We start from the raw sequence: 14,581 nt of genomic DNA on the forward strand, positions 1-14,581 counted from the left end.
CATTTCTCCCCAGTGGGTCCTCTGGAAGCTTCCACAGGCAGGTAAACAGCTCATTATCAGATTAGAAGGTCACGGGGTCACTGATTCCATCACCCAGCAATTGTGATCCACCATGAAATACACAGTTAAGCCCAGACAGGTTCACAAAGGTCATGTATTTATCACTGTCTGTGAGTTCAGGGTGTCATTCTACTGTCTTACCCAGCAGAGTAATGGCAAACATATGCTAAGTTCATTGGGGGAAAACATATCTTCAGGTGAAAACTTGGGAAATGCATCTAAGGATGCTTGAGTTTTCAATACTGATTTTAATAAGGCAAGAATTAATCTATAATCACAGAATAACTACAGAATAAAATCAATGCAGAAATAAAACATCCAAATTACAAAAAAGAATTAATGCAAAAAAAGAATTGTCTTAAAGCTTACAACTACCTTGTGCTTGGAATATTTTTTATAAAGGAGAGCTAAAATGAAGAGCAAACAGAGACAATGCTATTTAGATACGGAAATCAGTATATCTGTACTGAGTAGATGCTTGTTATACTGCAGGTATTGTTAGAGGAACGTCTGAAGAAATGACCTGACCTGTGATTAGAAACTCAGTCTTCGTCCTATGTGGTTAGATGAAACTGAAATTTGATGGCGAGTCCAAGACATCATACAGGAAGGAGCAACAGTATTTAGCTTTTATTTTCTATGCCCGCCTACAGCCAGCGAAGCACTGTAGAGGGACAAATTTCAGTTGTGCAAGAGTGGTCTGTGGGACTTCCTGAAGTTAACTCCCCTTCCCCAGTCTTGCTTGAGACAGGTTTCAACAGGCAGTAGTTTTCTGCTTGAAGACAGTTGTAGCTGGAAAACCATCTCATCTGGCCACTTGATTAAAAGGTGGAAAACTGTGCACTGAGGGGGGCTACTCTTGTCTGAAACCACTTGCTGAAATCCTCTTCTGGCATCTGCACAATACTTTCACGTACAAACTGAAACAGAAAAAGGTTCTTTCCTGAGCTTTTGATTTATGTGTAAGAGAGATAACGTGGGAAAATTTGACCTTGTGACAACAGAAAAAATGTAATGGCTTCTGCATTAGTTAGTATAGTGCTTTATATCACCAAAACATTTTTAATGCAACTTTCAGAACAGCTGGATATGCTCTAAAATGAATTAAAAGGAAAACTCTACAATCTTCATTGCAATTTATGTCCTAAATCCTTCCAAGTCAAGTCCTTGTGTTTTAAACTTGCAGCTGTCTTCTACCTGCCATTGCAGTACATGCATTAAAGCAACCTGAAATAAGAACTTCATCTGGAATCTCTGTCAGTATCAGCCAGGTCATATTCAGTGATGCTCTGCTTGCTCCTCAAATGCGACAGTTTCCTTTATCTATTCCAGTCAGAAGGAGCACCAAGGTCCTCCTTCCTCTGCGGCTATTTTTGAAAGATGTATAAATAAGTAGATACGAGATTCAGCCATGCTCACATATTTTTCTCTATTACCATCGCACTAATATGAGGGATCAAAATGCAAAGGGAACAGAATGGAAACAGCAGAGAAGTAGATCTAAAACCAGCAAGCAACAGAGACATATATTGAACATTAAGGTAAGGCTGCCTTTCTGGTTAGTGACTATGTAAACTAGGGCACAAGACAAAATGGCTATTTTTATAAGACATCAAGAAAATACAGGTAGTCTGATCTCGACATGTTGAGTGCTAAACCATTGCCTTTGTAAGGCGTGATAACACTCGATATATGTAAGATGCACAGTAACCTGCTGCCTCTCAGAGATTTCTATTGGTCTTGTAGATTAGGGGAAATAACTGTGATGAGAACAAAAAACACAAGGTGGCATCAGTGCCGTTTTTTGTAAGTTAGTTACCTGGTTAGACTACATAGCGGTATACATTCTAAACGTAGTCTCTTCCCTTTCTTGTGTCCTTCCTCTTCTGCCAATTGCTTCTAGAACTACAAGAGTTGAGCCCAACTTAAGATCTTGAGAAGCAGATTTTTTTTTTAATGTTGCTGAAGCAAAACAAATATATCTGCAGAGTTCCTGGATCAGTGACGTAATACATTACATGAATAGCTCATGGGTGTAACTGCTGGGAATGACAGGCCTTTTCAGGGCATAAGTTAATGTTTCTCTTCAAGTGTCCGAACAATTTATGACAGATGTCACTTTCACTGTGGCGGTAAATAAATCAGCAATGACATAATAATAAAATGATACCGATTAATAATCCAATGCTTGTCAAAACGTCTTTCTTCTGAGGAGTTCAAAGTGTCTTGTAAAAGGTGAATAGTAGCATCTTCATTTAGCGAGATCTTAAATGATTTCATCTGGTAACTTTCCACTGCATGAATTTCACCCATAGGTGCCTGCTCTCTCCACCCTTACCACACAGAGAATTAAGAACTGGACTCATCTCACCTCAACAGCTGCAGCAATTTCTGGAGAACACAGCTCCCACACCTGTAGATCAGCCAGAGCCTTAAGAAAGGTGTCTGGATGAATTTTCAAGTCAGGAGTCTTGCCATATTTTTCCAGTTTCTTTACGATTTTCTGTACATAATGGTCACTCTTCACAGACTCTGGGAGTCTGCCAAGCAATACAGAAAACCTTTAGCAGGAAGAAGAACAGCAATAAAAGAGAAGCCCTGGGAACAAATGCATATCTGATTAATAACTCTGGATTTGCCTGGCATTTCTGCCACTTCACCACCTCCATAGCTTCCACAGAAAAAAACGGCTTTTCGGGGAATGCAATACTCAGTGTAATTCCAAGTGAATAATGCGAAAGAGCTTTACTTTATTGGACTTGTGCACCAATTCCCTTTGCAGGGCCCTGAAATAGATGCTTCTTCATTGTTCACTTAAATTTTGGATGACAAACTTGGGTATGAAAGCAAATAATAAAATCCTAACAAATGTTTCCATTTTACTACAGATTTGTCCTCTTCATCTTTTCTCTATTTATTTTGTTTAGCCTCTACGGATTTTTCAGTGCCATCAGTGCCTGATCTGACACACTTTCTGATTCTCTTTACTATCCCTTTTCCCTGTGCTATCATCGTTCTCTTCTCTCTATGTGCTGACATAAATCTCACTGATGTAAGTGCACTGTAACACGTAGTCTTTACCATTTCACTCTGAATATAGAGATTCAGAAGGAGAATTACACATTACAATAAAAATAAAACTCTTGTGAAAAGACTGCCTTTTTTTTTTTAATGTTCTGTGTAAATTCTGCAGTGCTCTTTGACAGTCCTGGAGACTGACGTTCCAAACCTTTCTAGACTGCATGACTGGGGTGTGCTGTGGCTTTCATTGCAAAGGGCTGAGGATTTGACAACACATCAGCAGTAAGTGCTGCCTCCCTCCAGTTCAGGAGACGTGTTACTGGGACAGCAGGAGAGGGGTGAGGAATTTCCTCCTTAAACTAGCGGAAGAGGAAACACGTAGGTTCTCGTCTTCAGTGGGGCCAGTTCTACACTCAGTAGTACACTGCTAGTATGAATATGACTGTATAACCAACTCCTTATTATCACTGGCTAGATTACCCAGGTTACCGTAATCGTGTCACACATAGGCCTTTTGTAACCGATCCGTACATTAAGATACTTTATTTGAGAAAGGAAGCTATGTTCAGTGTACTCTTACATTGCACTGTTCATATTTTGTATTATTTTTGGTTTTTTTCTCACTTCATGAGAGAGGTAAGACAACTAGACTGACAGCATATACTAGTAAAGCGTTCCTACCGTGATACAGCTTTCTTGGCAAGGCAGTGTTTGCAAGAGTATGCGAAAAAACAGCCCTACTGTAAACGAAACAAGTGGTATGGTGAAAGCAATTTCTCTGTAATGACTTTGCGTCTCCACAAGGGGGTTGACCAGCCTTGTCAGAGATTTCATTCTTCATACCCCTCATGGATAGCACTTTGCAGAACAGGCCTGGCATAGAAAGCTCTACTCGTCTAACTGTGCTGGCATAGTCAAAGCAAGGCAGCCTCTTCACCATGGAAGCGCGATTTTCACATGAAGGAACAGCAGACTTGTAGTACTGTTCTTGCATAGGGCGAAAAGTAAAAAGCCCTATTAGTAGAGTCTCCTTTATACTCATGGAACTTTGTCCAAATTAAGGCTTCTTCTACTGGAACTGTAAGTATAAAAGCAAAACCACATCCACTCCAGTTTCAGCTTATTTACATACCAGATCTTAAATCTGGGGGACAGCTGGAGCATATATGTTCGACAATTAAAACCAGAGTTCTGCTAGATAGGCCAAGACCAGGTTTATTCATTAACGCATGGCTGATGTGTTCCTGGGCCACCTGCATTTTGAACCTGAGATTAGAAATGGACTTTTTGTTATCTCAAATTATGAAGGACATGTAATCCCATGTCCAACGAGTTCTCATGGACAGGGCAGTAGGGAACACGCTGTGAGCTTGCTGAGGTATTCTGGTAGGCTATTTCTGGTGTGTATTTGGAAGCTGATCACTGGATACAGCGAATATCCTTTCAAACATAAAACACCAGTAATCTGCAGAATTGCTGTGCTGGGAAGCATTTAGGTGATTACTTGCCCTTGTAAGTGCTGCAGTATTATCCATGTGCAGTTCATAAACATTGGCAGGGAAATATTTTTCTTTTTAACATGGATGGACAGCTAGAGTCAAAGTCTCCTTTGCCATCAGTTTTAGTACTGTGAACGTTCAGTTCAGTAAGAAGTTGTGAATCTAACCCATGTACATTCATACAATATGTCTTATCTTCAGGGTACAGCATGTTTTACATACTTCCTGGCGGAAGAAGTCTCCTATAAGGCTGCATACTGGGGAGAGTGTGCGAATGCAAGGACTGAGTGCTTTTTGCCCAGTATCACTGGAAAGGAACTCTTACTTATCCCCCTTCTTACTGTTTCCAATTAACCGATTTGCTGAGCAGGCTGAGATCTGCTCCTAGAGATCATATCTGTATTTTTTTTGCTACCAGTATGAAAAGCCCGCATTTCCAGCAACTGATTCAATGGTTTCTATTGATACTTTGCTTTGGGGAGAAAAAAAGAAAAAAAAAAAGCTTTTTGTACTAGAGACAGAACTCTGGGACCCTGACCATCTCATTTGAACTGAGGGTTTCTGTGCCTCCTTACCAGTTTAGTCGATCTTCATCATGTTCTCTTTCAGCTCTCATGCCGAGCTGTCTTATTCTTTCCATGTCTCTTCTAAAATACTTCAATTGTTTCAAAGCCTGGTATTTTTGACAACATCGCTCTTCCTGCCTCCTACAAAAAAAAACCCCTTAAAAGTTAAAGCTGTGTTTTAAACATTAACATACTCCTGCATAGTTAACTGGGAAGATACTAAGGAAGGCAGAAAACAATGAACGTGAAGAACACATTTTATGTTCAATCTGTGGACACTAATAACAATTCTGTATGGATTCATATTTCTACAAACAAGAAGTGTTTACGTTTTATATCAACTCTAGGCTGTAGGTAAGAAACAAACTTCAGAATCAAAACATTTAAACTGAAATTCAACCTCCAATTTCTATGAGGTATCCACTGCTTAAAAACAAACAGAACACTGCACAGTGATTTAGGGTAAAATATTATTTAAAATACAACAGAAGAGAGGTGGAATAGAGTGACCTGAGCCAGAAATTAGTCCCAGAGATTAGGCTCACATATGCACTCCTACAAAAAGTACTACTGTGTTTTTACAAACACAAACACCTGCTTTTCTTTCCAATAAATTACTTATACTATATTCTGCCAAACTGAAGTTGCATCTCCAAATGCTGATCAAACAGAATACGCTTGTGTGGCTGTATGGAGAATGGTAAAATAGCTGCAAGTAGTAAGTTTCCATCTGACTTGTCCTTCCATACTGCAGGATGCTGGAATGATTAGTTCCTTATGCAATCACAGCAGCTGCTCAGGGAAGAAAACAAGGACCCAGCTCCAGATAAGGAAAGCTCTGGGGACAGGAAAAAAAAAAAATCTAAGTACAAAATGGAACAGAAGAATGGAAAGAAGGAAGTGAGAGGGTGAAAGAAAACTGTGCCTATAATATCCTTCAGAACAGCAACGTAGAGAAGGTCTGACGGCTACTGAGACAAAAGAATTTGCACAAACATCACAGATGAATGTTTCTGGGTGAAAGGAAAAGATGACAGGCTTCGGCTGGTCAACGAGGTAGAAATGTCACTGATCTGGGAAAAAGCCTTGAGAGAGGACATTGCAACTGTTACTATAAGAAGAGTCAAAGTAATATTGAAGAACAATACAGTGATCTCTGAACTGAAAACACAAGATTGTATGTGACTGAATTTATTGTCTGTCTTTGGGTGAAAAGGACTATGATGTCCAAAGTAAATACATCCAATGTTTTTAGCAAAACTATTTCCAGAAAAGTAATTCAGAAATATCCCAAAACACTGCTGTAAATATTTAACCTGTAACATATTTTTTGTACACAGTCATAAAACTTTCTATCATCATCCCTATATTCTTATTTTAATGTCAATCCATCTTTAAAAGGCCTGAAGACAAGTCCTAGATCTGGTCAGAAGCAAGGTGTGTAGTGTTTTAAGAGTATACAGAAAACAATCTCTTCCTACCTCTCAAGGTGCTCTAGAGTATCACGTAAGCAACAAGCTGCTTCTTCACGTACTGCTGTGAACTTTTGCCTCATATCGGCACGCAAGTTAGATTTGCTTTTAATGAAAGAGCTGATATGGCAGCTGCAACTAAAACAACACACAAAACTTGAATTAGCATCTTGTGGTAACCATTTTGTGGTAAGTACCTCTTTGCTCAGAACATATAGTGATGTGAGCCCACATAAATTTTTAGGTCTCCTTATTCTCAGTAAAAATCAAAACTTAATATAATTTACAGGGTTTTTTAATTCATCAAATTTATGAAAGAATTTTATGAATAAAAAAATTGTAAGTGATATTAAATTCCAGTCACATCCTTCCAGGAAAGTGCCTTCGCATTGCATTGAAATGTACTAAGCGTGCTGCAAGGTTTCCCTGGCCTGCTCTGGTCTCTAATAAAATGCTCTCTGACATTTGCATGCCAAATGCTTTCCACACATAAAGCTGAGTTTATACAGAATATAACGTGCTTCAAAAGCAGATTTGTACCCTTACCCCTGCCTTCTGGGCCTCTGCTTCCTTGGTATTATACTCTCTTGGTCCTTAATGAATGGCATGTTTACTCTGTAATACTTCTGAGCCACTGGCAACAAACTGTAAGACACAACAAGGTTTAAAATAGCATACAGTATGCCTTCCCCAGAATGTGAAAAATTCTACAGGCGCTTATAAAACATTCTTAATATTACAGACTTGCTGGAGCTATCCAGGTACAAAATTTATTTCTCTTGATCTCAACTCAAGGGAGAAAATGCTTCAGCAAAGTCTAATTGTAATTAGACTTTGTCATGTTGATCTTATAGCTGTGGAAACCACCACAGAACTGAGTAATGAGGGAACACATCTAATATAAGCTTAGCTGGAAGTGTTATAGAGAGACTACTGAAAATGCAATGGTAGAAACAGAAACAGTTCTATAGGAATAAGATAGAACATTGCTTTTTCTACAAAGCTGCTGGAGCATAAGGTCTCTTCTGTTTGCAGAGGCAAGAATCATGCAGTATTTTGCAGAAAATACATACTGCTTGCACAGCAGTAAAATGGGCTATTCTGCCACCCATGCCAAAAAATGTAAATGTCACCTGAATTCACTGAATGCTGAATTCAGTTGTTTGGGGGGGATGGTGGGAGGGAAGGGGGAAGAAAGAAAGAAAAAAAAAAAAAGCATAAGCTCTATCCTGATGAGTTGCTTCTCCTAGTCATTCAGAAACACATCAGGTAACGTACCGCTGCAGTCCAGTCTTCTTAACCATATCTTCTTGTTTATGGACATCTTTTGACACCTCTTCATGTGTAATCTGGATGACTTTCTGTAGGGCTGATAAAAAAATTCTGTAAAAACATGCCAACTCAATAGTGCATTCCTCTCTTCCTTGCAGAGAGGATGCCACATATGCTGGCCTGAATGAGACATCCTGAAGAAACCTGCTATTTAGTATTTCTAAAAATTAAAGTTTCTTCAAAAAAAGCAGCTTTTAAAAGAGCTTTCAAGATAGGTACCCAAATACGAATGCACCTAATTCATTAATCACTTTTGAAAACATAAGCTTTGTTCTTTCAGCTGTGAAAAAACCACCATCAAGTAGAAGATACTAAATATTTTTTACATTAGATGCTTATAAAAATAGCATATTAGAAAACCAGGTAGATTTGAACATAGATTTCTCTATGCAGAAAGTCTATTTTCGGTTCCTGTACTGTGCTGCTAGCATTCTACTGGCATAACTGTCAAGTCTTCTGAATTTTTAAGTCATTCTTCTTTTAAATATCATATGGAATTTAATACATTTAACATCAACAGGTATCTCTGTGATGCCTCTCTGTGTCTCCTTATCAGCATCCACTAAAACTTAAGACACGTCCTCAAGTAGTCCTTCATTGGCTATAGTTTCCATATTATCCACCTTTGAGCAGATCTCTCTCACTAATAACACTATTTACTCTCTTTCTGTCTTCCACTGTACTGTGAATGCTTATATTCTCATCTCCCTTGAATACCTGGAAAGCCAATTTAACTCACCGTTTTCCTTCAAATTGACATCTTAGTTTTCCTTCCCACTGCTGTTTCAAGATGCCAAACCCCGGGAGAGACACTGAGACGGCCATCTTCTCTGTGTTCTTCCCTCCAATCACTCATGCAGTAAAACAACTGTCACACTTGTTATTAAAAATCCCAGTGCTAGCTGTCAAATTCTAAGTCATCCTCTGAGGTGCTCAATATGTCCTACATGGTAACAAGTGACATTTTACTGAGTGCTCAACACCTTGAAGTTGTAATCCCCAAATTCAAAAGGTCCTTTTCCTACATTTTTGTGAAGCACCAGATATAGCATAATAGAAAGTGACTGCTGAATGTTGACTGTGTTAAATAGCAGCACAAACTATTTCTACTTGTTAGAAATACAGAATATTACACGGTGAATTTATAAATGTAAGACATGGATGGAACAAGTTGCTGGGCACCAGCTAATGGGCTTAAATTTTAAGAACCATGCTTATAATGAAGATCCTCTATTAGCTGTGGCCAGGTGAGTTTCAAGAGTGCCAAGGTCCCAGTCAGAAACTCCTAAGTTCTAGCACTGACTGGTTCTAATGATGGTTCCACCGTGACCCTTACTAGTCTCAAAGTGTAAGCCTGTAAGATGCTGGCTATGCCACTGAATCTTCTAGAGCTGAGGAGCACTTTCAATACAAAGGCTGACCCCCACAGGGTTTAGGAACCTGACATCGATATGGGCAGGGAACCTCTGCTCAAACTGAGCTAAGGCTGCATACAAATCTCATCTGTTCTTGGCATGCAGTGTCAGAACCCTTCTTAGAAGAACCCAGTCCTTTCTATTTATGGTTACCATTTGGGCAGATTGAGTAGCTAGATATCTGAAACCCATCTACTCTGCAGATAATGTTGCTTTGGGGGAAGAGGGCTATACTAAGCAGTGGCTGCATTTGATGTTTTCTCCAAGATCAGTTGAGTTGTCTAAAGCCAGTCCTGAAAGCAGTCCTGTTGGCAGATTTTAGAGGGAGATGACAGTACGCAGACCGGGGCTAATACCACAGAGATATAGCTCCTCTTTTTGGCTGATCAACAGAAACAGAGGGCATGATACCTCTCTGCCCTCTATTTTGTAGCATTAGAACCTGTTCCAATTCTCCATCTGGAGAAATTGAGAAAACAAATACTCAAGCTTGTCCATATTAATAATATTTTTGAAATATTAACCTCCATAGCTGTGAGCTAGTCAGACATTAATTAGAAAAGAGAAAAACAGCAAAGAAGAATGTAGCAATTTCTATGCCTTAGTTAATCATCTGTGAAATGGGGTACTAATATTTACCTGTTTTGCAGGGATCTAAAAATGATAAATCAATTGAAAAGACATTGATCAATCCCAAAGAAAAGCCCCAAATTCAGGTATAAGTTTTATAATGAAGATCCTTTGCACAAATACTTATACCTCCTCTTTTAAAAGTATATTTTTGACTGGGAATTCAAAGCTAAACTGCTGGCCGGAAAGCTTTGGGGATAAAATCCAGTTAGTGTTTAATCTCTCAGATACAGGTCTCACATTTTACTTCTCAGTGTGAAGAAAATGTATGTCATTTGAACTGATCTGCATACACACATTCTTCATTACATAGTAACCATGAAAAATTAGGCTTACATTTAGAACATATAGTCTCTGTCTGCACAAAAAGAGGTTTTTTAAAGTGTGGTGAAGGAAGCAAGCTTAGAACACTAATCTGCTTTGTAAAACCTTTGACTGATTAAGTAGGGACTAAATGATAAATGAGACTACCTCAGCAGTGGCCTGTTGTTATACCACAGCTGCAAGGACCACAGCTTCCACATTTACCTTTGTCAACATGATGTAACATTTAAACTTTTGCACTAGTACAGGTCCTCACTCAGCCAACAGCACTGAAAAATCAAATTTGTATAAGCAGACATTCTACAGCAGCAGTCCCCAAACAACAGCATCTAAATTACAGTTGGACAAAAGGCTTTATATTGAGTTATGAATTCTTTCCGTAAAAGAAATCTTTCTGTAAGAACACACTCAGCTGTATCTACTGATTAGCTGCCTACTACAGAATCTCTTTCCCACTTTTGAAATATATATATGCATATGTGTGGGTTAGGGTTGCGTGTGCTCTCAAAATTATGTCTGTATGAGTTACATGAAGCTTTGTGAATTTGGGGTATAAGGCTACAGGGCAGCTGTACTTGTAATCCATTTGTGATTTGTCCATGAAGCATCCTATAATCAGAATCCTGGATTAAACATGATTCTAGCAGCTTCAGAATTAATTACAGAATGCAACCTTTGCTACAGAGCTGCTCTGCAGAAACTAACTTCCCATATTTTTTAGAGCTAGGAACATAATCCTTGAGAGGACCAGACTGGTAACTCAGGCCAGTCCCCTGAAATCACAGGCAATCATGTGATAGATGTTGTTCCAAATGGTACACTGAAGATCCTTCCCATACATTACACATACTGCAAGATATTTCTTTATGTCCCACAGCAAACGGAGGCTCCCAGCTGTTACAGCTCTGAAGATTATTTTCAAATCTCATCTCACACACAAACCAATTGTTCACCTACATTTGTAAACAAATTGCTTGAAATTACAGCTTTGAATTCCCACTACTCCCATTCATGTCATAGATGCCCATTCCTCTGCGCTCAGTGCCATGGACAGCAGCAGCTGCGTAGGTAGTATATGATATTAACGCAAGCTTCCCGATATATCAACCCGGCTTCTGGCAGTCTGAACCTAAAGGTCTTTCAGACCCAGAGAATGTGTCCATTCCTTTACATTTAAGAGCAATTAATTGTTTTTTTCTTCTATTAATTTAAATTGCTTGAATATACTTCCAGCAATATATTGTAGCAATGAATTCCTAAGTTTAATTATGCATTGCATGAAAACACTTCCCATTGCTTTAAATTTTCTGCCAGGTAATTTAATTCGGTGAGCCATAAATCTGGTGTCAAGGGAACTTGTGAAAAACCACTCTAATCGCTTTTTTCCATGCGCTTCATGATGTTACGGAGATCTGTCACAACCTTGTATTCAGCCATTTCTTTTCTGGACTGAAGAGCCCTAATCTATTTCATTGGTTCTCATCCGGAAGCTATTCTGTATCTCTAGCTTACCTCACCACTTTTTTCCCATCAAACTTTACTACTTCTGATACCAGCCTGTCTGAATTGGAAACACCAGAACTGAAGAAGCACATATAAAACAGTTGTGTTTTTGCATAACATTTTTCTGCTTTGATTTCCACTTCATTCTTAGGGTTCTCCTTGCCTTTTTGATAGCTACTGAACATTCACAGAACTATCCCAAATGACTCCAAGAGCTCCTTCCTGAGTGGTAATTTAGAGTCTAGCAGAGCATGATGTCAGCCTAATAATGATAATATAAATATCAATTAAAAGGTAATTAGCAGTACTAAATGCTAACGTGCTTTTCTGGTCCAGCTTTACTTAGAAGGAAGGGAAAAGACTTTAGATTACCTAGCTTTGTACTGAAACACATCGCAGAGCTAACAGATAAACTATTCTGTCAGGTCTATCAAGCGCAGGTAATCACCGATGGATGAGTAGGAGGAATAGAGAGTAAGAAACCCTTAAGTTAAACAGAACCCCCTAAGTTAGACAGACACATATTCAGTGGATCAGTTGGTTATGGCAGAGAACAGTTTCACTGTTGGACCTTATAGATGTGGATGACAGTCTGATTATACAACTGCTGTAACTGAATATTAATTAAAGCTATTACTTAATATTCAAATGGGATTATATTGTCTTTAAGCCAATTTGCTAACGGGGAGGGCACAGAGAGACTTGTACGAAGTTCCATATGCCTGAAGAGAAATACACTGGTACATCTAGCAGTGTCTTTGACGTAGGTTCTCCCTAGTAACACTGAAAGCAAATCCATTTGATATTGGCAGTCAAGAAAAGTAACTCACAGGGGAAAAGAGGTTGTTGTTCTTTAGCTTGTGCTGACTCACTCGTAACATCAGATGAAGCTACATTAATCTTGACATTGTCTTCAGAGCAAAGTACAGTGGAAGTTTCGCTGCCACGAGGGGTTTGACCATGGGGAGATGACTGTCCGCTAAGCTGAGAGATACCCGGAGTAGATGTCTTGTTTGTCTTCCTGCTAAGTGGACTGTATTGTGCTTTCCAGGTGTGTTTCTGTACATAGAAGAAAAAGGGAATAGAAAGGAGGGGTTTTCTATAGCGATTTGACAACAATCAATCATATTTCTGTAACTAATTCCAGTATTAGACCCTTCTGGTCCTCCTGTAACCTCACAGATTTTTCTCCAGTGACTTCAAACAAGCTAGTGATTTCTTGGGTAGGACCTCCTTCATTTTGTTATCTTTCTTCAATACTCCTCTGCTATAGCATTAATGCCAACAGATTAAGCTAATTTGTAAATGAGTAACACTGCAGCTGCACAGAGGGTTTGTGATAGAGCAACCTTCTCATGTACAGGGAAGAATAGCTCAAAGTGGTTTGATAAACATTCAGGTTTCCTCCCAACACCCAATAACCTGGCAAATGAATTTCCTGTGTCAGGAATGTAAAACTGAAGTCTGAAAGCAGACTGAATTCTGCAGGCTTGATAATCAGAACAATATGTATTATAAAGCAAGTGCCCCTAAAGAAACCCAGGATTTCCACTACAAGTTTCATATCAAATTTGAAAAGCCGTCTTCAAGTAATATTAGTGTAAGTGACAGAAAGGAAATTGTCATTAATTCAGGGAGGAAAAAAAAAGTCTCAGCAATGTAAATGCTAAAAGACACATCAAGACTGATACACTTTGGTTTCTTCCGCTCATGTTCATTTGGACCTGACTTTAGAGAACTGGTAAGACTGTATGGAAAAATGTCCTGGTTTCAGCTGGGATAGAGATAATTTTCTTCCTAGTAGTTGGTACAGTGCTGTGTTTTGGATTTAGTATGAGAATAATGTTGATAACACACTGATGTTTTAGTTGTTGCTAAGTAATGTTTGCACTAGTCAAGGACTTTTCAGCTTCCCATGCTCTGCCAGGGAGCACAAGAAGCTGTGAGGAAGCATAGCCAGGACAGCTGACCCAAACTGGCCAACAGGGTATTCCATACCATATGACATCATGCTCATCATATAAATAGGGGGTGTGGTCCAGGAAGTAGCAATCGTTTGGTTTTTTTGGGTCACGGTTGTTGGGTGGTAAGCAATTGCACTGTGCATCGCTCATTTTGTATATTCTATGATTATTATTATTATTATTATTTTCCCTTCCTTTTCTGTTCTATTAAACTGCCTTTATCTCAATCCATGAATTTTTGTTTTCTTTTTTTTCTGATTCTCTCCCCCATCCCACTGGGGGCAGCGGGGGCAGCGAGCAAGCGGCTGTGTGGTGTTTGGCTGCCTGCCGGGTTAAACCACAACAAAAAATCAGAAAGCCTCATATTTAGAAACAACTCTCATTTGACTTGCTGACTTTCCCTCTCAGTTTGCTAACAGCAGGAAGAATATTTGCATAAAACCACAATATTTGTCTTTTAAAAGTTTTACAACTTTTGCTGCTTATTCCCCAACAGAAATCATAATCTTCTGTTGAATCATTTTAGTTATGTCATGAGGGTACGAGCTGCAGGTGTTGACAAATAACAAGAGCAAATAGCCTGCATGTAACAACAGCTCGTATTTCTAAGAGTGCCTCACCTGGGGATCTAAAAGCACTTCACAAAACTTGTTTAATTTAGCCTTATAGGGGGCAAAGCAAAGAACTAAAAGCTTAAGCAAACTGCTGAAGATCAAAATGTAAGATGTGCTACAGAGTGAGAAACCCACTGGTTCTTTATTGAGTTCTCCTAATTATATTCCTAAGCATCACTCA

At 39.0% G+C, this 14,581-nt stretch overlaps 1 protein-coding gene across 1 annotated transcript in view; it reads right to left on the reverse strand.

Moving 5' to 3' along the window:
- Positions 1-881: 881 nt before the first annotated feature.
- Positions 882-14,581, reverse strand: part of CCDC60 (coiled-coil domain containing 60) — a 22,040-nt gene continuing 8,340 nt past the window's right edge. Inside the window, exons 6-12 of the mRNA XM_009573821.1 lie at positions 12,653-12,881; positions 7,897-7,987; positions 7,165-7,263; positions 6,628-6,756; positions 5,156-5,287; positions 2,432-2,621; positions 882-980 (exon numbers count right to left, since the gene is read on the reverse strand). Coding sequence (XP_009572116.1) covers positions 882-980; positions 2,432-2,621; positions 5,156-5,287; positions 6,628-6,756; positions 7,165-7,263; positions 7,897-7,987; positions 12,653-12,881 — 969 coding nt within the window. The remainder of the gene's footprint in view (positions 981-2,431; positions 2,622-5,155; positions 5,288-6,627; positions 6,757-7,164; positions 7,264-7,896; positions 7,988-12,652; positions 12,882-14,581) is intronic.

The sequence above is a fragment of the Fulmarus glacialis genome, unplaced genomic scaffold (genome assembly GCF_000690835.1).
Source record: "Fulmarus glacialis isolate BGI_N327 unplaced genomic scaffold, ASM69083v1 scaffold12543, whole genome shotgun sequence".
Taxonomy (NCBI): Eukaryota; Metazoa; Chordata; class Aves; order Procellariiformes; family Procellariidae; genus Fulmarus; species Fulmarus glacialis.